At 38.0% G+C, this 25,846-nt stretch overlaps 1 protein-coding gene across 1 annotated transcript in view; it reads right to left on the reverse strand.

Moving 5' to 3' along the window:
* The window catches only part of CFAP54 (cilia and flagella associated protein 54), a 382,051-nt gene that overhangs the window by 134,411 nt on the left and 221,794 nt on the right, over positions 1–25,846 (reverse strand). The window contains exons 50-56 of the mRNA XM_030819793.1: positions 24,205–24,284; positions 22,172–22,332; positions 8,884–8,989; positions 6,356–6,503; positions 5,383–5,540; positions 5,032–5,211; positions 4,795–4,921 (exon numbers count right to left, since the gene is read on the reverse strand). Coding sequence (XP_030675653.1) covers positions 4,795–4,921; positions 5,032–5,211; positions 5,383–5,540; positions 6,356–6,503; positions 8,884–8,989; positions 22,172–22,332; positions 24,205–24,284 — 960 coding nt within the window. The remainder of the gene's footprint in view (positions 1–4,794; positions 4,922–5,031; positions 5,212–5,382; positions 5,541–6,355; positions 6,504–8,883; positions 8,990–22,171; positions 22,333–24,204; positions 24,285–25,846) is intronic.

Raw genomic sequence — 25,846 nt, forward strand, 5'->3', positions numbered from 1 at the left:
CTAGGCAATAATTAAGCAAGAAGAAATTTTCCGGCAGCTGGAAAGAGACTTATCTGCAGATTGAAAGTGCTCACTGATTTCTAGGCAGAGAAAGAAAAGGCATATACCCAGACACATGCTGGTAAAATTCCTGAGCTACAGAGACAAAAGAGAAAATCCTGTAAGTTTTCAGAAAGAAAGAACAAATTTCTTACCAAAAGAAAACGAAAATTAGACTGACACTGCAGTTCTCATTTGAGACACTCAAAGCTAGACATGATGGAATAATCTCTAACAAACCCTGAGAAAAAACAGCCACACCCAAAGATTCTGGTACTGAGTTGGGAGCACATCATTCACCTGTCAGAGTGCAAGAACGGTATTTGCCGAGAACATGGAATCAGAATATAATCTGAGGAAAACACTTAAAAAGAAAGAGAAAAGGATTCAATCAACAACCTATGAAGCAGAACAGAGACTGAAGGACTCTGAAGGCTTTGAAGATGAACGAAAAGAAGGAGGGAGGAAGAACAGCAGCACTTTCTCAGTGGTACAATGACTAGGATTAGATATTAGAAATTAGAAATAGAGTTTCTTTAAAAAGGAAAGGACTAGTTGAAAGGAAAAGCATCAGGATACTTTGCTTAAAAAGTACTAAATTATCTCAGTAAAATCTGGGAGCTAGAGACAGTAGGAGAGAAGGAGCAAAACTTCTAGATATCTCTAGATGGTGAGTTTATTTCTTAAACTTTTAAAGTAGGAAGGTAAAATTCATCTACAGTCTCATCTAATTGGGGATGACCTATGAGGGAAACAAAAATTCATCTAAAGTCCCATCTAACTGGGGGTGGCCTATGAGGGAAACAGGTAAGAGCCTCTTGGTGAGAGGAAAGTTGGATCTGGGTATTACATTAGGGAACCACATGTCTGAGTCTGCAGACGGGGAAAGGAAAAGTACAATGAAAGTCTAAAATAACAGAAAAAAAGGTCATAAAAACAACTTGATCAAACTGACAAAGATAAAGAAACTAAAGTAAAATAAGTAGTAAAGATAAAGTAAGATGTAAGAAATAACAACTGTACTACCACTTAGTGCATGACTGTTGTGTGCCAGGCACTGTTTAATACTATATATATTTGATTTCATTTCATTATTTAAAATATATAGGGCAAACAGCCTACCTCTATTTTTCAGATAAGGCATGAAGTCTAAGAGCTTGGATAACTTCCAAGATCAGACAACTAAGAAATAGTAATGCCAAGATTCAGGCCTAGGTCCTCCAGATCCCAAATCTTCATCTAACCAGCTTGCTCTGCAGTTTCCTATTTCTAATAACCTGTGTGTTAGTCTTTCTTCCACAGCACTGTCCACTAGTTTTTCTTCAAATATTTGAAAACGAGCTAACATTTACTGAGCACATACTATCTGCTGGAAATGGTACTTAGTGCTAAATGCTTAATTTTCATTAGGTTTGTACCTTGACCAAAACATATTTCTTGAACAATTTTTTTGTTACCAAAGTTATATGTGTTCATTGTAGTTCATTATAGCAGACTAAAGGAGAGAGAGAAGCAAAAAGAAGACAATAAACATCATCCATAATCACACCTGCCAAGGGGAGTCCCTATTTTCCAATGATATTTTGATGTATACAATGAACATTTTGTAATGTTGTGTTATATATGTTCCAATGTAGTGTGAACACCTTTCCATTGTATAAAAATTATTCTGCAACATTATTATTAGTGGTTGTATAGTAGTCTAATGGATGAATGAAATCTGAAAGCACCATTATTGATTGCTTGATTTCAGGCACTGTGCTAGGTGCCCAGGATATCAGAGGAACAAAACAAAATTGTTGCCTTAAGAAGCTTACGTCATAATGGAGGCTTCAAACAAGCAAGTAAATTGTCCCTAACAACCAACATGGTGAGCGTTACAATAAGAATAATCAATTAGAAGCGGGGTGAGGCACACCACCCAGTCTTGGGGTTCAGGAAAAGCTTCCTGGAAGAAGTGATGCTTAACTGAGATCTGAAGGATGGACAGAGTTTAAGGAAATGTATTTGCATGTGTGGCAGCCAGTGGGTAGTGGGGAGGAGAGGGAAGAGAATGATATGGTAGGAATGGGATTTCAGGGGAAGATTATTCCTAATGGAGAAAATCGCATGTGCAAAGGTGTAAAGCATGCAGCACCACATGCATCACGTGCAGTCACGGTGATTCAGTGTGACCAGAGGGTTGGGTGGGAAGGGGCACAGGTCAGCTTGGACCACATCATAAGAAGCCTTTTAAGCCAGAACAAATAGAGATCGTTTACTTAAAGGATAGACTAGGGAAATAGAAAGGTAATTATGGATAGCAAACCAGAGAGGGAGATGGAAAATTGGGAGAATGCAGCACCTGAGAATCCAGAGAGCAGAGTTTCAGGAAGTTGTGATTGGTGTCAGCAATGTCAAATGCTTTGGAGGGTCTGAAAACTACATGTTGGAATTATAGATTAAGTCCTTGGTGACCAACTCAAGAGTGATTTCTCTGGTCCAAATCCAGAATGAAGTGAGGTGAGGGGTGAATGAGAGAGGAGGAAAGAAGAGGAAGAGAGCAGACTCTACCCTTAAGGAGTCTGGCTGGAAGGACGTTTTGTGAGAATGACAGAGGCTTACAGTAGGTTTGTTATTGTTTTTTGTTTGTTTGTTTAGTCTGGTTTTTTACTGGTGGATATTTGAAAATATTTACAAACTGAAGGAAGGAGGGAAAAGGATGTGTTGAGTAAGGAAGGTAGAAAATATGTGAGAGAGGGGTAAAAGTGCCAAAGCAAGGTCCCCGGGAAGGACAGAGCCAACTAGGAGCTACAGCAAGGCCAAAAGGCTCAGCAGCATTGATAAAGGGACAGGCTCCTCCCCTGAGAAAAGAGAGAGGCAGAAGGAGGCTGGAGTCAACCATGCTCACAAAGCAGAGTTAGGCTGATACACGGTTTTCCCACTGCAGGGAAACTATACCATCCACCTGGGATTGAAAATACCATTATCAGCCAGTCCACTAGTTAAGGCACTAACTAGAGTATTGTGAAAGAACATAAGATGCTGTCCCTTCAAGGGACCTTGAGTCATAAAAATATGAAGACTTTTGACAATTCCTATATTTGTAAGATACAAGTTTATTTCTTAAACTTTTACAAACAAGTTATCAGAGCTTCCAAAAAAAATGAATATCACCTTCATTAACACTTTTATTTAAGCTATTTTTATTGACAAATGGGATCTAATTAAACTAAAGAGCTTCCGCACAGCAAAAGAAACTATCATCAGAATGAACAGACAACCTACAGAACGGGAGAAAATCTTTGCAATCTACCCATCTGACAAAGGTCTAATATTCAGAGTATACAAAGAACTCAAACAAATTTACAAGAAAAAAAAAACATTAAAAAATAGGCAAAGGACATAAACAGACATTTCTCAAAAGACATGCATGCAGCCAGCAAACATGAAAAAAAGCTCAACATCACTGATCATTAGAGAAATCCAAATCAAAACCACAATGAGATACTATCTCACACCAGTCAGAATGGCTATTATTAAAAAGTCAAAAAACAACAGATGCTGGCAAGGTTGCAGAGAAAAAGGAACGCTTTCACACTGTTGGTGGGAGTGTAAATTAGTTCAGCCACTGTGGAGACAGTGTGGTGATTCCTCAAAGACTAGGGGCAGAAATACCATTTGACCCAGCAATCTAATTATTAGGTAATACCCAAAGGAATATAAATCACTCTATTCTAAAGATACATGCAAGCATATGTTCACTACAGCACTATTCACAATAGAGAAGACATGGAATCAACTTAAATGCCCATCAATGATAGACTGGATAAAGAAAATGTGGTACATATACACCATGGAATATTATGCAGCCATAAAAAGGAACGAGATCATGTTCTATGGATGGAGTTGGAAGCCATTATCCTCAGCAAACTAACGCAAGAACAGAAAACCAAACACCGCATGTTCTCACTTATAAGTGGGAGCTGAATGATGAGAACACATGGACACGTCGAGGGGGAATGACACACACCAGGACCTACTGGGGGTAGAGCGAGGGAGAGCATCAAGAAGAATGGCCAATGAACAATGAATGCTGGGCTTAATACCTAGGTGATAGGATGATCTGTGCAGGAAACCATCATGGCACACATTTACCTATATAACAAACCTGCACATCCTGCACATGTACCCCTGAACTTAAAATAAATGTTGAAGAAAGAAAATAAATAATAAAAAATTAACTATTTTTTTGTTCACAGGCATTAAATTAGCATTTTTAAAGGTATAAGTACTTCATAGCATCAGTTATAAAATACATAATGCATTTAACACATTCCTTTCCAAAATCGTCTTTAACAGTTAGTTATAATTTAAATATGCTAGACAACAGATTATTTAAGAAATGTATTTTGTGTTTGTAGGATTTTTTTCAGTAAAATTACTGAATTGCACGGTAATTTTGAAGTAAATTATGTGGGCATAATTTTAATCCAAAAGACTGATGACCTGGATAAAGTGCAATAGTCTAGACCAAGCAGTTATGCATGTTATATTATGGTAATCAACCACGTACTTTATTCATATATAAAGGCTATCTATACATCACACAGTGTGGCATATGATAAGTGATCAAAAACTACTGGTTAAATAAATGGAGCCTGAGTATTCATAAATATTGCCTCTTTTAAATGCACTCATATGATAGCCTGCCTAAAAATAACTTAAACATTTTTATCAGTTATTCTAGTGCAATATAAGTTTAAATGTTCTTACCAATTCTCATTTTTATTTTGGCCAATAACATGACATGGGGAAGATAGATATTTTTCAAAGGCTGTAATGGATTTGCATATTTAGTGTTTGATGAATGAAATTCAATTGTTTCTCCAAAAGTTAGCATCTATTTAAAAAAACAAACATTGTAATGAACAATTAGTTGACGTGGTTTGGAATAGGAGGAAAGAGAGAAAAGTAAGTTTCTATGTCTTGCAGACACAAAAGCATTCTCACCTGTTCAGTTAAAATGCTATGCGCCCAAGTCAACAAATTTAATTTTCCTGTTTTTGAAAAGGGAGATTCCTTGAATTTCTCAGCTTTGGTTAAGTCATCCAGCAAAACTAGGCTTCTTGCCAGAGTTAGCCGTGATTGAGGAGAAATAAATTCATTTCCTTCCAGCAAATGTATTATATCCTATTAAAATAAAATTATTCATTTTGATAGTACTGTTTCCAATTCATTGAAACAAGAGCTGGCCATGTTAATTGTTATGCATTCAGTACCTAGTGGAATTTGAAATTCTCTCCTTTTGTTCTAACTGGAATCCCTCCCTGACTATAAATATGAACAAAGTTTCCTTTCTACCTGAAGTTTTATTATGATGTCTGCCTTTAAATGCTTTTCTTGTAGGCCAAGAATTACAGCTTGTGTCAAGAATTCAGCCTGCAGTTCCGCGTCACCTGCACTTTTCGCCTCCATACACACTTCATTGATGAGGCTCAGGCAATCTGTCATATCACCCTCTAAAATAAACAAATGTGGTTATTTAAAATGCATTGAGAAAGTAAGAAGTTATACATGTGCAATAGCCCCAATTTTCATCACAGAAATATTGCATAATATCAAAGAACAGGGGAGTATATTAAGATGGAAAACAGACTCTACATGAAACATGGAAAATAAATGTGTTGTAATTTGGGGGAAAGTACTTTAGGACTTTCCAGTGCTGCAAAAATGATGATATTGCATGAGATAATTTAATTTGGAAGATGGATAGAAATGAGTGAATAGATAGGTATACAAATAGATAATGATTAATCACTGCAAGAACTAACATTTACATGTGCCAAGCTGTGATCTAAGAACAGTATAAATTTAACCCATTTAATTCTGACAATAATCCTATAAAGTAGGTACAATTGTCTCCATTTTACAGGGTAGGAAACTGAGGAAGGGGGATTTAAGAGACTTGGCCAAGAAAGGCTTGGCAAGGAAGCGGTGGATACAATATTAGAACCCAAGTGGGTTGGCTCCAGTAATCTGTGCTCTTCACTCCTACACTTAGTTGCCTTCCCAGATGACAAGAAGACCTGGGCATTCGTATTTTGAAATTGCTTTACCTGTTTTGCATACATTAGTAAGATGTATGCCACTTTCAATGATACAAAGGGCTGTTAAAAATATTCTTATATATTAATAACCTGAATTTTTAATTCTATAAGCAGATCAAGCTAGAAAGTTATAAAACATTAACATAATAAAATATATCCCAATAAACCCCTCTTCACCTATGTAAAATTAATTTTTATGAAAACATTGATTAAGCAAATGTTTGTACCTTTCACAATTCCAATGCCATGAATCTGTGCAACAAACGCAGTCACCAATGCTAAGCGGCACCTCAACCACAGATGAATGTTGAAATATTCTCGGGCATTTAGGGAAATAGGATCTAAAAACTCATTGTCATCTTTATTTTCAGTGGCCTAAACAATATTAAACTGATGGTTATCTTTCCATTTAATAATGTCAAGTTTCTAGCCTAAGACTAAATGTAATGTAAGTTTAAAAGGCATCTGGTATCATTCCACAGTATCACAATTTTAAATTTAGAAATGATTCTTGCACATTCTATAAAATATAAAAAATATTCAGAATAAAATCACCCACAATCCAACAATCTTCTATTAATATTTTAGCATACTGCTTTTCAGCTTTCCTTTTCTCTCTGTACTCATTGTTGAAAAATAGTTTTGCAGTGTGAATTTCTCACTGCAAATTATATTATCAGCAGTTTCTATGTCATTAAAAGTTTTTGTAGATGTCATTTTAAGGGCTAAAAAATAAATAATATTCACTAATATCCATTTAGTTATTATGTGTCAGGTACTGTGCTACATGCTTTGTATATATTATCTCATTTAATCCTCCTAACAGCCAAAGAGGTATTATAATCATTTCCATTTTACAGTTTGGAGAACTGACACCTAGGAAGGTTAACTGTCTTGCCTAAATACTGTCATATTTTGACGGAGGTGGGATTCCAACCTATGTCTTCCTGCCTTCAGAGTCCACAGTCTTAATCCACTGTGTCATGCTGCTGTATGCTGCTCATATTCCAAACAGGTATTATAATTAATTTGCCACCCTCAATATTACACTTCACAAAGAGGTGACAAATGTCCAGAGCTACTGAGAGCTAGGAGAGATGTGCAAAGAAAGCTTTTTCTGGGGGAGTGGAGTCCATCGTAGACACTAGGAACTTTAAAATCATTTAGAACAACTGCCATTTGTTCTAAGTATTTCCTGCTATGCATCTCTGACAGCTCCTCATGTCCAACCAATCAGCAACATGTGCTAGCCAGGAGTAGCTAATGGGGCCTAAAGAGGCTCAAATGCAGGTGGGTAGTACAGGAAGAGTAGGGCAAGTTGTTCCCCGGAAACAAGGGTAAGCAGTCAACAGGCCTGGCGCAGTGGCTCAAACCTGTAATCTCAGCACTTTGGGAGGCCAAGGCAGGTGAATAACCTGAGGTCAGGAGTTCGAGACCAGCCTGACCAATATGGTGAAACTCTCTACTAAAAATACAAAAATTAGACAGGCATGGTGGGAGACACCTCTAGTCCCAACTACTCAGGAGGCTGAGTCAGGAGAATTGCTTGAACCCAGGAGGTGGAGGTTGCAGTAAGCCGACATTGTGCCACTGCATTCCAGTGGGCGACAGAGTGAGACTCCATCTCAAAAAAAAAAAAAAAAAAAAACCAAGAATAAGCAGTCAACAGAGGCCCACAGGGAGGATAGTGATTCGAATGGGCACAAGAAGTACTCAGAGAGTCTAGTATGTAGATTAGCAATACAGAAAAAAATGTCCATCAGTATAACTTAATCACTCAATGCTCAGATTTCCTGTGACTAATGAAAAGATAGGTCACATTAATCTCAGTCAGGGTTTCTCAACCTCAACACTACTGACCTATTTAGGGTCAGATAACTGCTGTGGAGGGCTGTCCTGTAGAATAAAGGAAGTTTAGCAACTTCCCTGGCCTCTACCTAGTAGATGCCAGTAGCACCCCCCTCCACCCAGTTGTGACAACCTAAAATATCTCCAGACATTGCCAAATTTTCCCCGGGAGGCAAAATCACCCCCAATTGACAATCATTATTCTAAGTCAATTTTTAGAGTTAGATTGCTTTTTAGCATTTTTATTGCTTCCAATATAGTAAGAAATGAGTCTCTATTAAGGACAATTAGTTTTGCTAATTTGTAATGATGCTAGATATTAGCGATTTTATTAGTAATACTTGAAATAATGAGCAAGGGTTCTAGATGATGAATCTTTATATTTCAGTCCTAAACAATCCTGTATTGTTAAATTACTTGGTCTTATCAAAGCCTAATCAGAGAATATGTGACATCAGTTGTCAGATTTGAGAGCTTGAATGGAAGATTCTATCTATGAGGAATCCAAAGCAGGAAACAGCACAGGTATCTGACTGGCAATGCTAAGGCAATAGTTCAAAAGTGGAATGAGGAGCAAGCCTTGGGAAACAACTTTATTTGCTAGGTAGACCAAAGCTAGATTAATATAACGGTACATCTGGGACTTTGGATGGGATTTTAGTAATTATTATATCCCAATTCCATCAGTTCACAAATGAGATTACCAATTTTGTTTTAAATTAAGAGATTTGTCCAAAGTATACCAATAAATAAATAGCATTAATAGGACCTAAATCTTTTTACTCCAAATTCATTGTTTTTTTCTACTTTACTCCTCTGCTTCATCTAAATAATTAGACAATTTCCTAGCATGCCAATAGTTCTTATATGATAAGTATTGTAAGAACAGACATTAAGTCATACTTACAGAAGTTCCTGGAGAGACAGGATTCTCTGTGTCATCCTGTACTACCTTCTTTTTAAAAAGTTTTGAATCCTGGAGAAGTTTAAGTGTAGAAAATACTATTGCAGCACTAAAATAGAGAATATATTTTAAATGTAATCAGTATTATATTTGTGGCATCTGTATGTTATTTCCTAAATCACTTTCTCCAAAAAACATTCTCACACCCCCGCTAACAACCCCCGAAACTGTTAGGTGCCATTTCTGCAGGCCCTAATAGTACCCTGGTCTTAACCACACACTAGTACTTGTCATATTTCATTGCCTGAGTATTGCTTCACAGCTAATTTGTCTTATTCCCTATTGAAATTGAGCATCTACCATAGTGACTGAGACATAATAGAAACTAAAAAATATTTTTAAATGAAAATGAGTGAATAGAAGAATAAAGGAGTGACAGTTCCAAGATCTAAAACAAAATGTATTGGCAATCTCATTTTAATAAAATGAGTATATATGTATTTTATGTACATCAGAATGTGATTCTCCAGCTTTCTGAGGTCATGGAACTGTGTTACCTAATGCTATTACACTTAGAAATTCAAGCTAAATTATTGCTTAATCTCTGTCTAGCAGTGCCAGAAAGGAAATGTACTCTGTCAAGAAAATGGAGGCCAGGAGTTAGGAATTCTTTACTTCCTGTTGCTCCATACATAAATTTGTCTGTATTTTAAGCCATTATATCCTCCTCCCCTGTAGAATAGTAAATTTATCATTGACATCACACTTCTTGAAAATATTTTAACAATATATATTAAGAGCTATCTTCTTTTGAAAATGTATTCCAAAACAAAATTCAAAATACAGAACAATCTGTATGCCTGAAGATGTTCATCACACACATTAAAAAAAAAAACTGGATGAAGGCCGAAATATATCCATCCAATTTCCCCACTTAACAGCTCCACTTGAATAGTTAATCGACAGTCACATTTAACAGGTGTTATGAGTTGAATTTTGTCTCCCCAAAAGGTATGTTGAGGTCCTAACCCCCGTACCTCAAAACGTGACCTTACTTGGAAATAAGTTCGTTACAGAAGCAACCAAGTTAAAATGAGGACATTAGGCTGGGTCCTAATCCAATACGACTGGTGTTTCTGTAAAAAGGGAGATTTGGGCCGGGTGCAGTGGCTCACGCCTGTAATCCCAGCACTTTGGGAGGCTGAGGAGGGTGGATCACGAGGTCAGAAGATCAAGGCCATCCTGGCTAACACGGTGAAACCCGGTCTCTACTAAAAATACAAAAAATTAGCCAGGCGTGGTGGCACGCGGCTGTAGTCCTAGCTACTTGGGAGGCTGAGGCAGGAGAATCGCTTGAAACCAGGAGGCGGAGGTTGCAGTGAGCTGAGATCGTGCCATTGCACTCCAGCCCGGCGACAGAGTGAGACTCCGTCTCAAAAAAAAAAAAAAGAGAGAGAGATTTAGACATAGACGTGCATGGAGGGAAGGTTATGTGAGGACACACAGGGAGAAGACGGCCATGCAACAGGACTGATGCACCTACAAGCCGAGGAATGCCAAGGACTGCCGGCAAATGCCAGAAGCCGGAAGAGGCAAAGAAGGATTCTCCCCTAGAGCCGTCAGAGCAAGTGTGGCCCCATCGACATCTTGATTTCAGAAGTCTTGCCTCTAGGACTGTTAGACAATAAAATTCCTTGCTTTCAGCCACCCAGTTTTTGGTACTTTGCTACAACAGTCTTAGGAGACCAGTAACAGCAACTTAAAAGCAGACCGCCTCACTTCCATCTCCTCCACCCAAACCCACTCCTCATCCGTGTCCTCCATCCCACACGCAGAACCCAGAAGTTGTCATGGCTTCCACTCTGTGAGTCGCACTTTATGTTCAATCCATCAATAGGCTTCGCCTTCCAAATAGGGCTCCTCATCTCCTCCACTGCTAACGCCTTCGTCCAAGCCACGATCATCTCCAGGCTGGATGACCACAGTAGCTTCCTAACCAGTTTCCTGCTGTGACTCTTGCCCTTGCAGTCTTGGCCTCCAAACAGCAGCCACAGTGATGTCTTCAAGCTGTAAATCAGATTTACATGTTCCAGGGCCCTCCCCCATCCCCAGCCTGCCATCCGTGCTCCCTCCTCCTTTGGATCCGTTACTGAGATTCTGATGCAGTGTATGTTCAGCTTCGTCAGTGCCCATGGATCCTACAAGAAGGCGCCCAGAATGGGTACATATGCTCAGTGTTTAAATTACATTTCTATATAGGTCTATTGATCTATATTTTTGGTCAATATATCTCATGCCTGTAATCCCAGCACTTTGGGAGGCCGAGGTGGGCATATCACGAGGTCAGGAGTTCGAGACCAGCCTGGCCAACATGGTGAAATGCCATCTCTACTAAAAATACAAAAATTAGCTGGGTATGGTGGCAGGCACCTGTAATCCCAGCTTCTCAGGAGGCTGAGGCAGGAGGATGGTTTGAACCCGGGAGGCAGAGGTTGCAATGAGCCAAGATTGCGCCACTGCACTCCAGCCTGGGTGACAGGGCAAGACTCTGTCTCAAAAAAAAAAAAAAAAAAAAATATATATATATATATATATACACATACATACATATATATAAAATATCTATTAAAAACTGAAAATATTGTGCTAACATTGGCCACAGAAATTGTCTCCTTTTTTTCCCCCACAATCTTTAAAAAAAAAAGATAATAACTGGTTACCAAGTGTTTGCCACCTGACAGATACTATATTAAGCACTTTCTGTGAATAAATTCATTCACTCCCCACCACAAGTCTACAAGGTATATAGATACAAGTTGAGCATCCCATATCCAAAAATCCAAAATTCTTCAAAATCTAAAGCTTTTTGAGTGCTGACATGACACTCAAAAGAGATGCTTGTCGGGGCATTTCAGATTTCAAATTTTCAGATTTGGGAGGCTCAACTACAGTAATGCAAATATTCCAAAATCCCCCCAAAAATCAGAAATCTGAAACACTTCTTGCCTCAGGCATTTCGGATATGGGATATTCAATGTGTACTATTATCATCTCTATTTTCCAGATTAGAAAATGAAGACACAGAAATGTTAAATAACTTGATCCAAGTCACACAGCTAGAAAGAGGAGCCAGGTTCAAAACTCAGGCAATCAGCCCCTGAGCCTGCACTCTTATCTGTTGTTCTATGACACCATCTCTGTCTTTTCACAGTTTCTAACAAGTTTGGTTTTGTTGAATTTTTGCTATCCATATAGTGTTAGTATCATATTTATGGCTGTTATATAGTCACTGTTGACTGTACCTTTCATCAATATCAATGGTACTCTTGGTGCAGTTCAATGCCTTTTGCCTTGCATCCTACTTAGCATAATATTGATATTGCCATCTTTGTTTCTTTACCTTTTCTTAGTATCTTTGATAACTGAAAATCCTTTTAGTTTTAAAGATGTCTGGACCATTTTTGACAGTGATTTATAATTCAATTTTATATCTATTACTTTGAGTAGCATTCTTCTTCTGTTCTAAGAAAAGCATCAAACATCCCATCCTTCTGGGACATTATTCTCCTTCCTCTGCCTACCGCCCTTCTCAGTTCTTAGTGAGGGCTTCCATATTCTTTCATGACCCTGCCTCCTTGGCCATGGTGCTTGGGACCAGGGATGGGCACAGGAGCCAAGCTGGGCCAATCAGAGCACTTCCCTGGTATCTGAACCTGAAGCAAGAGCAGACTTGTGCTCTCTCTCTGGTAAATTTGGGGCATTAGAAGTCTTGATCTAGTGGCAGACATGTATCCAGCACTGTAGAGGAAGCCAATCTGATCAAATAAAGCTAACACATAATGCTGAAAGAGAGAAGATGGAACGAGGTGATTCCAGGAGCACTCAAGCCTTTGCTCTCAGTAAACCCTCAGGCCCATCCTTACCTCTGTCTTCCCCAGCTTTGTAGTCACATGAATGAGAAAATTTCCCCTTCTCGCTGATTTGGCTTAAGTTGGGATTCTGTCATCTGCAACCAAAAAATCCTCACAAATCCAGTATGTTTCAACAATTTTACATTTACAGGCATAATTAACATGCCTTGTTTTCTTCTATTATTTTATGCTTTCTGAGTGTATTCTTTCTTTTTCCTTTGTTTTGTGTCTTCTGCCATAAGACTATTTCCGTTTTATTTTCCACACTGATTTGAAATATATATATTCTGGTTTAGATTCTAATAGCAGTTATGTTTAATATTTTCCAAAACACATTTCTCCATTAATCCATCTTAAAAACATAATTTCTCTACTCTGCTTCTCTATTTCTCAATGTATAAAATGAACCAACATATTTTGATTCCCTACATATAGGATGAAGAATTTTGTACTTTTTAATTACCCTATCTCTCCCACATCCACTTGGTTATTAAAATCTGATATATTATCCCCAGGTCATTGTTAGTTATCTTTATACTCTATCACCTTTTTCAGGAATTAGTTTTGACATCTGTATTCAGTTATGCAAACTTATCATTATTTACACTGAGCCCAAACTAGCTCCAGTGCCCACCACCAGTTATTTTTACAGAATCACTGCCTCATTCCTCAGTCTTAATTATGAGATGGATCTCTTCTGCTGGCTGGAGTAGTTCCTTAAGCCCCCGCACAGTGTTAGGGGGCTTAAGGTGAACCCGCTCTCAGTTATGCGCTCAGAAGGCAGAGGGACCACTCCTCTTTCCTGGCCCACAATGCTGCTCCTTTCAGGGGATAAAGTGGATGCAGATGATCCCTTGTGGTTCTGACTCCATCTTCATCTATGGGTACCATTGGAAAAAAAGTTTTCCTATTTCTTGCAAAGTTGAATTACTATGCTTAGTTTTCAATTCTATTAAAGCTTTTCTATTTTTCTATCTCCATGGGGCAACATGTCTTTCAATGGGAAGTTGGTAGAGAACCTATCAGGGAATATTACCCCAATGCTGTTTTTCAGGTGGAAATCTGGACCTCATTCATTGCTTTAACTTCACTTTGTAAGCAGATAGATATTTTTCCAGGTGTATACATACTAGTTATAATTTCTTCTTTTTGATGAAAAGTTTATGGTATTTGACCATTTATCAACAGTCTCTTTTTATCAATTTTATCAGTAATTTTATGTAAAAATGAAAGGAACTATTTGTCATATTTACTGGAAGTAAAAATCTTGTTTATCTATGTATTGTTGGTGCAATGGTTTTTGTTGTTATTGTACTTACAAAAATTAAAATATTTCACAGATTAAATCAGTTGACATTTTTCTTTATAGTCAGTTGTAATTTTAGAAATACATATTTCTAGAGATTCTGTTATTTAATTGTATTTTTTCTACTTAAAAAAACTTTTTAGGTCATGTGAAATAACCTAATTTTTAAGAATTCATACACTGGAGAGAGAGAGGTCAAATTCCACTTTTGCCATATATTAACTGTGTGATCTTTGGAACCCCAATTATCAATCTCATCATCTATAAAGCCGTAATGATGATAATAACAGTGCAAACTTCATGACACGAAATTATTATAAGGGTTAAATAAGATCCTTTCATAAAATAAAGATCTTAATTAATCCTTATAATAATCCAAAAGTACATATTGAGCATCTGCTATGGGCTAGGAAGAAATCTCAGGGCTATGAATACAGCAGTAAAGAAGACAAACAAGAATCCCTGCCCTCATGGAACTGACATTCTAGTAAGCATGGGGTGTGCTTAGCAAATAGGAGTGCTTGGCAAACAGAAGCACATAATGCATGCTAGCTATTATCATTATTAGTGTATTGAATTGGCCAGGAGAGGTGGGGAGAGACTAAATTGATTTTTTTTCTAATTGTTAAATAACATCCCAATCTCTTAGCAGTTACTGAATTTTAAACTCTCAAGATTTTGCTGAGCCATTAAAATGGTTTAGATATTTGTAGAAAATTTTCTAAGATACTGTAATTAACTTGTTTTTTATTTAAAATAAAACTAACCAAGAAAATAACAACAACAAATATAGCATGGAGTCAGTGTGTGCACAGGAAACATGCCCTCCCCACACTCTTCCTCCCTCAAGGCTACACACATTTCTAAGGCACCTCATTTACTCAGTAGCTTCCAAGGCTAACTCAGCATGGCTGACAGAAAACCCTGGAAAAAGAAAATGGTACCCATTCCATTCTTCTCATCTTGAAACCCAAATTCTGATTTTAAGAGAAACAAGGTATGAGGTTTGGCATCTTGCTAACCCAAAAACTTAATGAATAAAATATAAGACATACCAGTATATCCTAATCCACTCAGTACTGCTTAGCTGCAGAATGGAAAATTTCTAGTTTCTCCACTACACTAGACAGATAGAAAGTATGTGAGGATTACCTACTGCCAACAGTCTGAAATCCCAAAAGAAGAAAGTTTCATTCTGACACAAAATTAAAAGGCCCAAATACTTTTCCATTTAAACAACAGATTAAATGTAAAGGAGAATAGGAAGGAACACTTATTTAAAAAAAAATCCCACAAGATTTTGAAAGAAAGAGGCAGCCCTAGAAGTAGAAATATAATTTGAATAACTTTGATCCCATTTATTTCTTATTAACATTCATGACAAAAATGGTCAGTTTGTTCTCATAAAATCCATGCAACTCACTCTACCTGTCACCCTAGGGAATGTGCCTTTCAATTTCCTTGACACATAATTTTATTAGAAGTATCATGAAATGTCAAGCTAACCATCATTTAGAAAAGGGACTGTCCAACACTCTCAGCAGTGCCCAAACAGAAGCTCACAGGGGGTAAAGTTCACATGAGAAAAACTCATTCATCTTGACAGTAGGCTTCCCCTAAATGACAACTCTGCTCCAAAAAGGCAATAACATCAAAGTTTTTTGCAGGTTTTGTCCCAAGGGCCAGGTTCATGTATTTAAAATAGGAGCAATTCTGATATACTTGCACACTATTTGCATATGTCTATCTGGTTTTCAAATTAAAGTTCTATTATGACATAGAAGTCATAGTCCTTTCTATGGCCATTTTGTAATTTTTAGTTTCTCAATTCATTCTTCCTCCCTAAAAAGAATAAAAACCACTCATATCCTTCATACCAAAAGGGTATAGGATACACAGAGAGCTGGGGAAAGAATGAAGGTAATGATAAACATTTTCTAGTGCTGCTATTGCTCTCTGATACATAGTTTGGAAAAAAAAACAGTTCTATAGAGAATTATATAGTAAAAATTTCTTCTCCCTTCAAACTCCAATGGGGAAAATGGTATGTTATTAAGCTAAGCCTATTCTACCATCAACTACCATGTGTCCTTAAACATAGCTATACATATGACAATATTCTAAGCCAGTGGTTCTCAAGCTTTTTATTCTCAGCACCTCTTTATACCTCTAAAAATTATTGAGAACCCAAAAGAGCTCCATCAACATTTGCCAACATTAGAAATTCAGCTAAAAATGTCTTAGTTTCCTTAACATTTATTAATTCCTCTTAAAATAAAAATAGTAAACCTATTACATATTAACATAAATAAAATATTTTATGCAAACAACTATATTTTCAAAAAAATTCATGAGAAGAATGCCATGGATCTCTTTAATGTCTTGTTTAATAAAAAACAAGCTACCAAGTGGCCAGACATGGTGGCTCATGCTTGTAATCCCAGTACTTTGGGAGGCCAAGGCGGGTGGATCACTTGAGGTCAGAAGTTTGAGACCAGCCTGGCCAACATAGTGAAACCCCATCTCTACTAAAAATACAAAAATTAGCCAGTAGCATACACTACAGTGTGCACCTGCAGTCCCAGCTACTCGGGAAGCTGAGACAGGAGAATCGCTTGAACCCAGGAGGCAGAGGTTGCGGTGAGCTGAGATCCTCCTACTGCACTCCAGCCTGGGTGACACAGCAAGACTGTCTGAAAACACACCACACAGACACACACACACACACACACACAACCCTACTTAACAGAAGATTGTTCATATCTTTTTCTACACTCAGTCTTTTGTAAAATATTGTTTGGGTTGAAGTGTATGAAGATTAGGCATCACAAGGTCATTGGAAATGGGAGAAGTATTTGAATAGCTGATTCAAATAACTGCTTTAATGTTCTTTGATACTACACCAATGTAGTATCAAAGTGACAATTATCATGTGACAAATGATAGTTTTTTTTTTAAGTTTGTTGCAATGTAGAATCTAATACCACATATTGCTGAACTTTTCCTGCTTTGTTCCATTAAAATCTACTGCTCTATCTTGTTCACTAGGATTTTGTAACATTATGCATAAGTCATTTAGGAAATATTGTCTCCCTGAGTTATAGAGCTCCCCCAAATGTTGAAGCATTTTATTATTCAATATTTTTAAAAGTCATGTTTTTAGTATTTCTACCAATCTGACAGAAAAAAAATTCTAAACATTAGAAAATTGTCAAGCTCGTGGTGGCTCATACAAGTTTCCCAAACTTCTAGTTTTCCTGTGAAAGTTTAAATTCTATCATCGGCAACAAATACTATCAGTTCTTTCCCTAGAAGTGGCATACTCACTTGGCTCATTTTCAATAAAATATTTGCCAAATACTCAAGTCTGAATAACCATAGTTTGTCCATTGTTTTTCAAATGAAAATGGTATTCCATGAAGAAAGCAGCCTGTCCAACTCTCAATTCAATCACACACATTCTTCTTCAAGTCAACCATCAGCTTTCATAAGCAGCAGACATACCTAGGCATATTTCCCATATAATATTCCCATAAGATGTTAAAAATATATATCCAAGGATAGGGATTTATAAGTGCAAGATTTTACTGCCTCACCAGGGGCATTCTTAAGTGAAACTGGCATTTTTTTAAATTACAAATGTGCAGGAGTGAAGACAACAATGACTACTAGTACAGTTTGGGGCTGCTGCTTTGATTCCTGGTGAGGCGCCAGAAGTCTTATCATTGTTGCTTCTGCAGCACCAGTGTGAATGACACAGTGACTAATGCAAATGCTGTCTTAGTTTTATTAATATGGTTCTGACCTCATGTACACCCCCATGCCCGGGGGTCTGGGAGACACCCACAGAGATGTGCAGACCACACTTTGAGAATCACTGCTGCAAACATACTTTACAGATTTTCATCACTGCTTAAAAACTACAAAAAATTATAAATCTCCCAACTCCTCTGCTGTCATCTAGATTTAGATGTGGTTAGTCATGGAACAGCCTTCAGTCAAAGCTTGTAGGCTTATACTGATGAGATGATTATATGTTTCCAATCAAAGCAAACGAGGATTTCTGCTGAATTGATTTCCCCTTTGGGAAACATATAAGTGGGATTCTCCTGTTTAAAGAGAATGACAGTCTAAAAGTCTTCAATGTAATTCCTCTTCCAAATTTCAATTTGAATGGGGTTTAATGTATGGAATTTCATTATAAATGAAAAATATAAGGAGAGAAAAACAACAATATTTTTCATCTAACTTGATCATTTCTTTTCTTGAAATGACTATATTTTTTCATTTATAGAATTTCTATTTGGCTGTTTTCCAAATTCATCTGTTCCTTTTTTATGTTGTCTCATTGTTTCTTTGTAGATTCTCTTCTATCCTTCCTATCTTTGAACAGTTTATTTCTTGGGCTGTGAAGTCTGCCATTTATTGTGTCTGCTAACTCTCTGTTATGGCTGTTTCTTCATCTGATTTATAATATTTGACTCGGTGCTATCTTTGGTGGGAGTTATTTTCCATAGAAGTCTTGCATTTCCTGGGTTAACCTCTATGAGACTGTTCAGGGTATGCCTCTGCTCCAGCTTTATGATGTCAGGACCTTTTTAAATTAACTTCTCGGGGTTTCTGCATTTCATGGATGATGTCAATTTGAACCCCACAATTTCTAATGGCATCAGCCTGGGGAACTGATTTCTCTTGGGTGACTTTCTCCATCTGTGTCCCTGGCAGGCAGCTAGTCCCCTGGCTAACCTCCAGAGACTATTCTGTATTCCCAAACTAGAGGATAACTTTATTCTGTATTAGAGAAAAAGAGAAGACTGGACTGGGCTCCTACTCGACTGTGTGCCAATCATATCAAAACATCACATTTGCTCTCTGTACTGGGTCTTTTTCATTACCATCTCTCTCATTTCAAGAGAATTTGTCTTGACCCTACTTCTACCAACTGCAGTCACCCTCTTTCTCTACTTCCCTTCATAGTAAAACTCTTCTAAAGAATCATCTTTATTTGTGGGCTCCAATTTCTCTCTTCCCATTATTTCATAAACAACTCTAAACATAATCTTTCCCAAGCATCTTCTAAAGTTACTCCTGTGAAGGTCACCCTTGGCCTCCATGCTAAATCCAGGGGTCAACTCTCTATTCTTACCTTACTCAATCTATCAGAAGCTTGTGGCACAGTTGGTCACTCCATTCCCCTCGATCACTTTCTTCACTTGGCTTTCAGGATTCCATAATCTCTTGGTTTTCTTCTATCTTACTGGTCACTTCTTCTCAGTTCCCTTTCTGGTTCCTCATTTTTTTCCCCAGTCTCGTAAAGTTGGAGTACAAAACTCAGGGCTTGGTCCTTGGTCCTTTTCTCTCTTCCATCTATTTATACTCCCTAATGGAGCTCATCCAGTATTAAAATTCTGTCTTTATTTTTTTTAGTTGTTATACTGTACTTTTAAATTTGTATTATTCTTATCATTGTATTTTTATTGATGCTTAATAAACATATATATTTCCGGGTACATAAAATATTTTGATACATTACATAATGTGTAATAATTAAATAGCAGTGATTGGTATATCCATCACCTTACACATTTATCTTTTCTTCATGCTGGGAACATTTGAATAACACTGTCTATATTCTAAAGACTCTCAGAATACTTGACATCTTCAATTGTACATCTAAGGGACATCTCAAACTACATACATCCAAATTTTAACTCCTGATGTTTCCCCCAAATAAGCTGCACCCCCACAACCTCTCCATTTCAGTTAATGACCACTTCTTTTTTGACTCCTCTCTTTTTCTCACAACTTACATCCAATATCTGTAAAATAGAATGGCTGTACCTTCAAAATTTACTCAGAATCCAAGTACTTCTCATTATCTCCAGTGCTATCACACTGGTAAGAAACATCACCATATTTCTGTTATAATAGCCTCCTTAGTTCATCTCCTTGCTTTCACACCCTTTTCCTCTTATAATCAATTCTCACACTAGCAGCAAGAGCCATCCCTTTACAATGAAAATCAGATCATGTCACTCCTCTGCTCAAAACTCTACAATGACTCCCCACTTCACTAAAGTCAGTCTTTACCCTGGACAAAAGGTCCTATGTAATCTCCTTGTCCACCAGTTACCTCTTTGCCGATCTCCCTTGCAACTCTGCCCCTACTCACTCCACCCTAGCCACAGGAGACCTTGAGCTGTCCCTCAAACGTGTATCAGGCATGTTTCCATGGCCTGTAACACTTTCTCTATAGATATTTGCATGGATAATTCTCTCATTTAAGTACTTTGTTCAGATGTCACCTCATCAATGAAGCCTGACCACCCAAAATGTGGTTCAGATGTCACGACTGATCCCACATACACACACGTCAAGAGGGTATGAAAGCAGGTACTGCTCACCTAATGAGACCTTGCAAGAAGATCAGAGCAGGTTCCCAAACAGGTGGGAAAATGTATGGAGACAGCAAGGAAAAGAGACTGGCTTGGAGTTTTATGGTGGTTGGTGGGTGGCTCTGGGCTAAGAGTTCCTGCACACGGGACAGGACTTACATGGTTCGAACTTTCCACTAACACCAAAGGAGGGAACAGATGGGCTTTCTTATCTGCTTGCTCAGGTCAGGGGCAGAAAGAGAAGGGGAGTGGTCGGGCTTGCTGTCAGCCATTGAACATCAAAATGGAGTCACACTCTTTATTACAACTACACAATTTTAAAATGGTAACTTGTCCCCCTCCAACCTCTACTCCTTATATTCTCCAAAGCACTTATCATTTTTGTCCACACGCTGTAATTTACTTGTGTTTATAGTTCATTGTCAGCATGTTTATTATCTATTAGAATATAGGGCAAGATTTTGGACAGTACTGTTATATATTTTGTCTAGATTGTATATATGAGTATTGAGCCACTGGTACTTGCCAGGAGCTTAGAACAGTGTCTAGCATATTGAAAGTGCACAAACTTATTTTTTAAATGAATTAATGAATGATAAGGAATGTATGCATTATTAGATGAATCATTATTGAATGTGTCAGAGGACCTCATGATAGAAGTGTTTATCACAAATGGCATGGAGAAACTCTTGAATGTAGATGTCCATATTATTAAATATGAAAAAAGCACTATAATACTATTTTTACTACTCTACCTGACTGCTTATATATCTGTGAGCATATGGATACAGAAATTGTATTCTATGCATCTTTATATCTTCACTGCCTAGATCAGAGCCTGGCAGTGAGAGAGTTAACAGATACTGGTTGATTAAATAAATAAATCGATGAACAAACTAAATGAAAGAGCTGACACTAACAACTGCAGCACATTTAAATAATTAGCCACCTACAACAGTTTATTAAACAGTTCAGTGCAGTATGATGCAGAAACTGTTACTTTTTCAAAATAGGTTTGTTCTTAATATTTTAATTCAATGTTTTAGAAAAAAAAACACTCCATAGGTTTTATTTGTAAAAAGATTGTCTTTTTAAAAAGTAAATTAAATGTATTAAAAAAAATCAACGCATTGTTAATTTGTTCATTCTATATATGAAATTAAACAACCCAGCTGTGTGCCTTCATAAAATAATTGCTTTATTGAGAACTGTATTTTTTTTTTTTTTTGAGACAGTCTCGCTCTGTCACCCAGGCTGCAGTACAGTGGGGCAATCTCAGCTCACTGCAACCTCTGCCTCCCGGGCTCAAGTGATTCTCCTGCCTTAGCCTCCCGAGTAGCTGGGATTACAGGTGCCGCCACAAAGCCTGGTTAATTTTCATATTTTAGTAGAGACGGGGTTTCTTCATGTTGGCCAGCCTGGTCTCCAACTCCTGGCCTCAAGTGATCTGCCCGCCTCAGCCTCCCAAAGTGCTGGGATTACAGGCATGAGCCACCACACCCGCCAGAGCTATAATTTTAAGTGTAATCATGTATGAAAACTTCCCTGAATGATAAAAAGCAAGCATACTATGGATATAGGGATTTCTAAAACTTACATAAAATTTAAGTCTATTTAACAAACTAGGGTGAAGGAACTCTCTTCAAAGGTATCCCTCCCCTGTGCATGGAGAGACGCACCTGTATGCCGCCCGGTGCCTCTGCAGAGCAACTGCAGCCAGCTGAAGCCGGGCCTCCACCACAATCTCCAGCTCGCCAGCGGAGCACTGGGACAGGGTCTTCTGTTCCACCTCGGACAGAAGGAAGTTTAGCCTGTCCTCAGCTTCCATCAGTAACATCGACTAAGGAAAGGATACCATACATCACATGAGTTCAGAAATAATACAAATACTGTCTCTTTCTTCTTTGGCAAATATTTTTCTTGTACTGAAAAGTAACAATGAATGGAAGACCAAAAAGGAACTCGGTATCTAATCATCAGAGAAGAGAGTTCAGCAAAAAGGAAAAAGGCAACAGAAAATGAAAAGGAAAGTGAAAGCAAGCATCAGCATGCATGACAGTGACCTTTTCTTGTGTGCACAGCTGGTGCTTACTATTCACAGTAGTTATGTTCCATAAAGTTCTTGCAAACACTGATTACTGGATACTGAGCCATTGCTCCTAGGGGAGATGTGGAGAAAAGTACCTGAGAGCCTCTGGTCACAACATTTTCATTAACTGCTCAATACACAGCCTTGTTTAATGTGTGTTTATAGCTGAGGATATATAACAGTATATTTAATATATACTGTTAATTCGCTAACCTTGAACTCACAGCCAATAGCACTCACTTCTGAAGGAAGCTTATCTAACACACATAGTTTCTCCATGAGGGACACCACAGCCCTCTTAACTTAGAAATGCTCCACAGCACTTCAGCACTATGCTAGAGGGTCATTGTAAATATTGACAAAAATTCAAAAAGCATGGTACTAAATAGACCGTGAAAAGGATACTTGTTTACAGTATGAGAGCGGCAACAAAAAGTCAGAGCATCTCCTTGTTCAACTCAGCTGGGAATGTGTGCATTGGGCAGCTCAAATTTTTCTATGCTCTATGTGTGTTCACGAATGGCCAACAAAGTGCCAAGAGTATTGATTTGCAGGCTACAAATAAATTTCAGTGGATCTGCAAATTAGCAAACACAGAATCTGTGAATAATGTGGATCAACTGTATTTCAAGTTAAAGTATGGTCACCTAGTTGGTAATGTGAAGATAATGAGACTTTTACAGTAGACAATCAATAGTAAATAGCAACCTGACATGGCAGAAGATAAAGGGACCAACCAATCTTTCAAGTGACAGGCCACTAAAAATGTATTTGTGCAGAGCAGTGAATATTATATAAATATTAGGGCAATTCAGTATAATGTTTAAGAACATGGATTTTGAATCAAAAAGATGTAGTCCTTCTCCTGGATCTATATTTTATTAGTTGTATGATGTTAGTCAAATTCTTAGATGTCTAAGCCTCAGTTTTCTCATGGTTCAGCACAGCACAGTTCAAAATGATTGCTACCTACATCATAAAGTTGTAAAAATTAAATAATCATGCAAAAGCTGTTGTTGCCATTGTCATCACTATTATTGGGAAATGATAAACAGCGGATGGAATACTCATATCCCACCAAATAATGAATCATGTTTTTTTGGTTTTTTTTTTTGAAATGGAGTTTCGCGCTTTTTGCCCAGAGTGGAATGCAGTGGCACGATCTTGACTCACTGCAACTTCCCGCCTCCTGGGTTCAAGCAATTCTCCTGCCTCAGCCTCCCGAGTAGCTGGGATTACAGGCATGTGCCATCACGCCCGGCTAATTTTGTATTTTTAGTAGAGATGGGATTTCTCCATGTTGGTCAGGCTGGTCTTGAACTCCCGACCTCAGGTGATCTGCCCACCTCGGCCTCCCAAAGTGCTGGGATTATAGGTGTGAGCCACCATGCCCAGCAGAATCATATTTTCTGAAGCACCTTAATCAGGTTGTGAAGTTAAAGCTGGATATCCACTTTTCTCATGAGGAGTAAACTCCATCTCTGGCTCCAACCCATTCTTATACAAGAAAAGATAACTGCTCTCACAAGAGCAAGCATAACTCTGAAAGCAGGCCCATCCAGGGCCTAATAGTGGATTTCTGGTAACTAACTTATTATGGTTTGAAAACAGTTTCAAACTTACCTTTAGCATGCTAAGAGTGATCTCATCTTTAAGTTTTGTAAGATTATAAAATGAACTTCCATCATCCTTTGAATATATCTCTATAAAGACACAAAATTTTGGAAGGACCAAGGATATCTATGGTTAGTTTAAATATTAATTCTAGGTTTATTTTATTTTATTTTGAGACAGGGTCTGGCTCTGTCACCCAGGCTGGAGCACAGTGGCACAATCTTAGCTCACTGCAACCTTCACCTCCTGGGCTCAAGCCATCTTCTCACCTCAGCCTCCCGAGTAGCTGGGACTACGGGCGCACACCACCATGCCCAGCTAGTTTTTGTATTTTTTGTAGAGATGGGGTTTCACTATGTTGCCCAGGCTAGTCTTGAACTCCTGAGCTCAAGTGATCTGCCTACCTCAGCCTCCCAAAGTGCTGGGATTATAGGCATGAGCCACTGCACCCACCCTAATTCTATTAATAGTTTTTAAAACTCATCATTCACAGGAAAACTATCCATAAGTTTAATAACTTTTTAAAAAACACAATGATAATATAGAAACACAGGAATATAGAAACATATTACTGTATCAAATAGTCCCTAATGTCATATATCAGAAGGCTGAAGCTGATTCTTAACAACAAATCAGACAATTCTGAAAGAATTTTTTAGGTATTTAGTGATGTTATTCAAGTTATTGGCTACTGATATAGTTTTTCCTCTTCTGGGATCCCAGGACTCCTGAAAGCCCTCTTCCAGATATTTCTAACATTTCAATAAGATCTCCATGGAAGCATCAGTTCTGCTGATGTGCACAAGCCCCTCAGTCTAAGAGCTGAGCGTGAGACCAGTTGGAAGAGCATAATCCACAATACTCAAATATCTCTTTCAAAATCTCCATCCAGGATCCAAAGCCTGCTCTTATTCTGAACTGGGGAGAAGTGAGAGAATTCAGATCACAGTGTTTGCCTGCTTCATTCAACTGGGCTTCCAGACTATGGGAGATAAAGATAAACCACAAATCATTTGACTACAAATGACAGAAAAATATATCCACCTGAAGAAATTAAGTTTGTTAAGTGCGAAGAATAATTCTGAAGTAACATGGAACTTAATACACCTAACTTCCTCTCCTCTTTCAACAGCAACCCTTCCCTACCTGGCTAGTCTCCTAAATTATGAGGGTCTGAATCTAGGGGTCAGCTGAGGATGAGGGATGGCTGGGGCTCTTGGAAGGCCCAGCAGGAGGATCTGAGACTGGGCTTTTCCACCTAAGGGAGAAAGTAAGAATGACAGAGACAATGATGGAGAGAAAACAAATGCCTGAACATGGTACAAAAGAAGCCTGGAATGCATGTTACCATACAAAAGACCCTAGGAAGAGTTTAACCTAGACATTTTCATGAACCTATGTGTGATAAAATTAACATGGGTCCCGCATGAGTGTTCTCCTCTAGAATAAAAAGAAGAGATAGACAGATAGGCCATCCATAGGCAAAGAGATATAGGGGTCCTGATGCCTTAGGAGAGGCTAGTTAACTGCCTGCCACTCTACATCTCACTGACTTCACCTTCTCCATTGCATAGCTGATACCAACAAGACAGGAACCCCAATGGGATGACCAGCAAAAATAACACCATATCTAGGATCTGTGGTTCAGACT

Source organism: Nomascus leucogenys, chromosome 10, assembly GCF_006542625.1.
Source record: "Nomascus leucogenys isolate Asia chromosome 10, Asia_NLE_v1, whole genome shotgun sequence".
NCBI classification, from domain to species: domain Eukaryota; kingdom Metazoa; phylum Chordata; class Mammalia; order Primates; family Hylobatidae; genus Nomascus; species Nomascus leucogenys.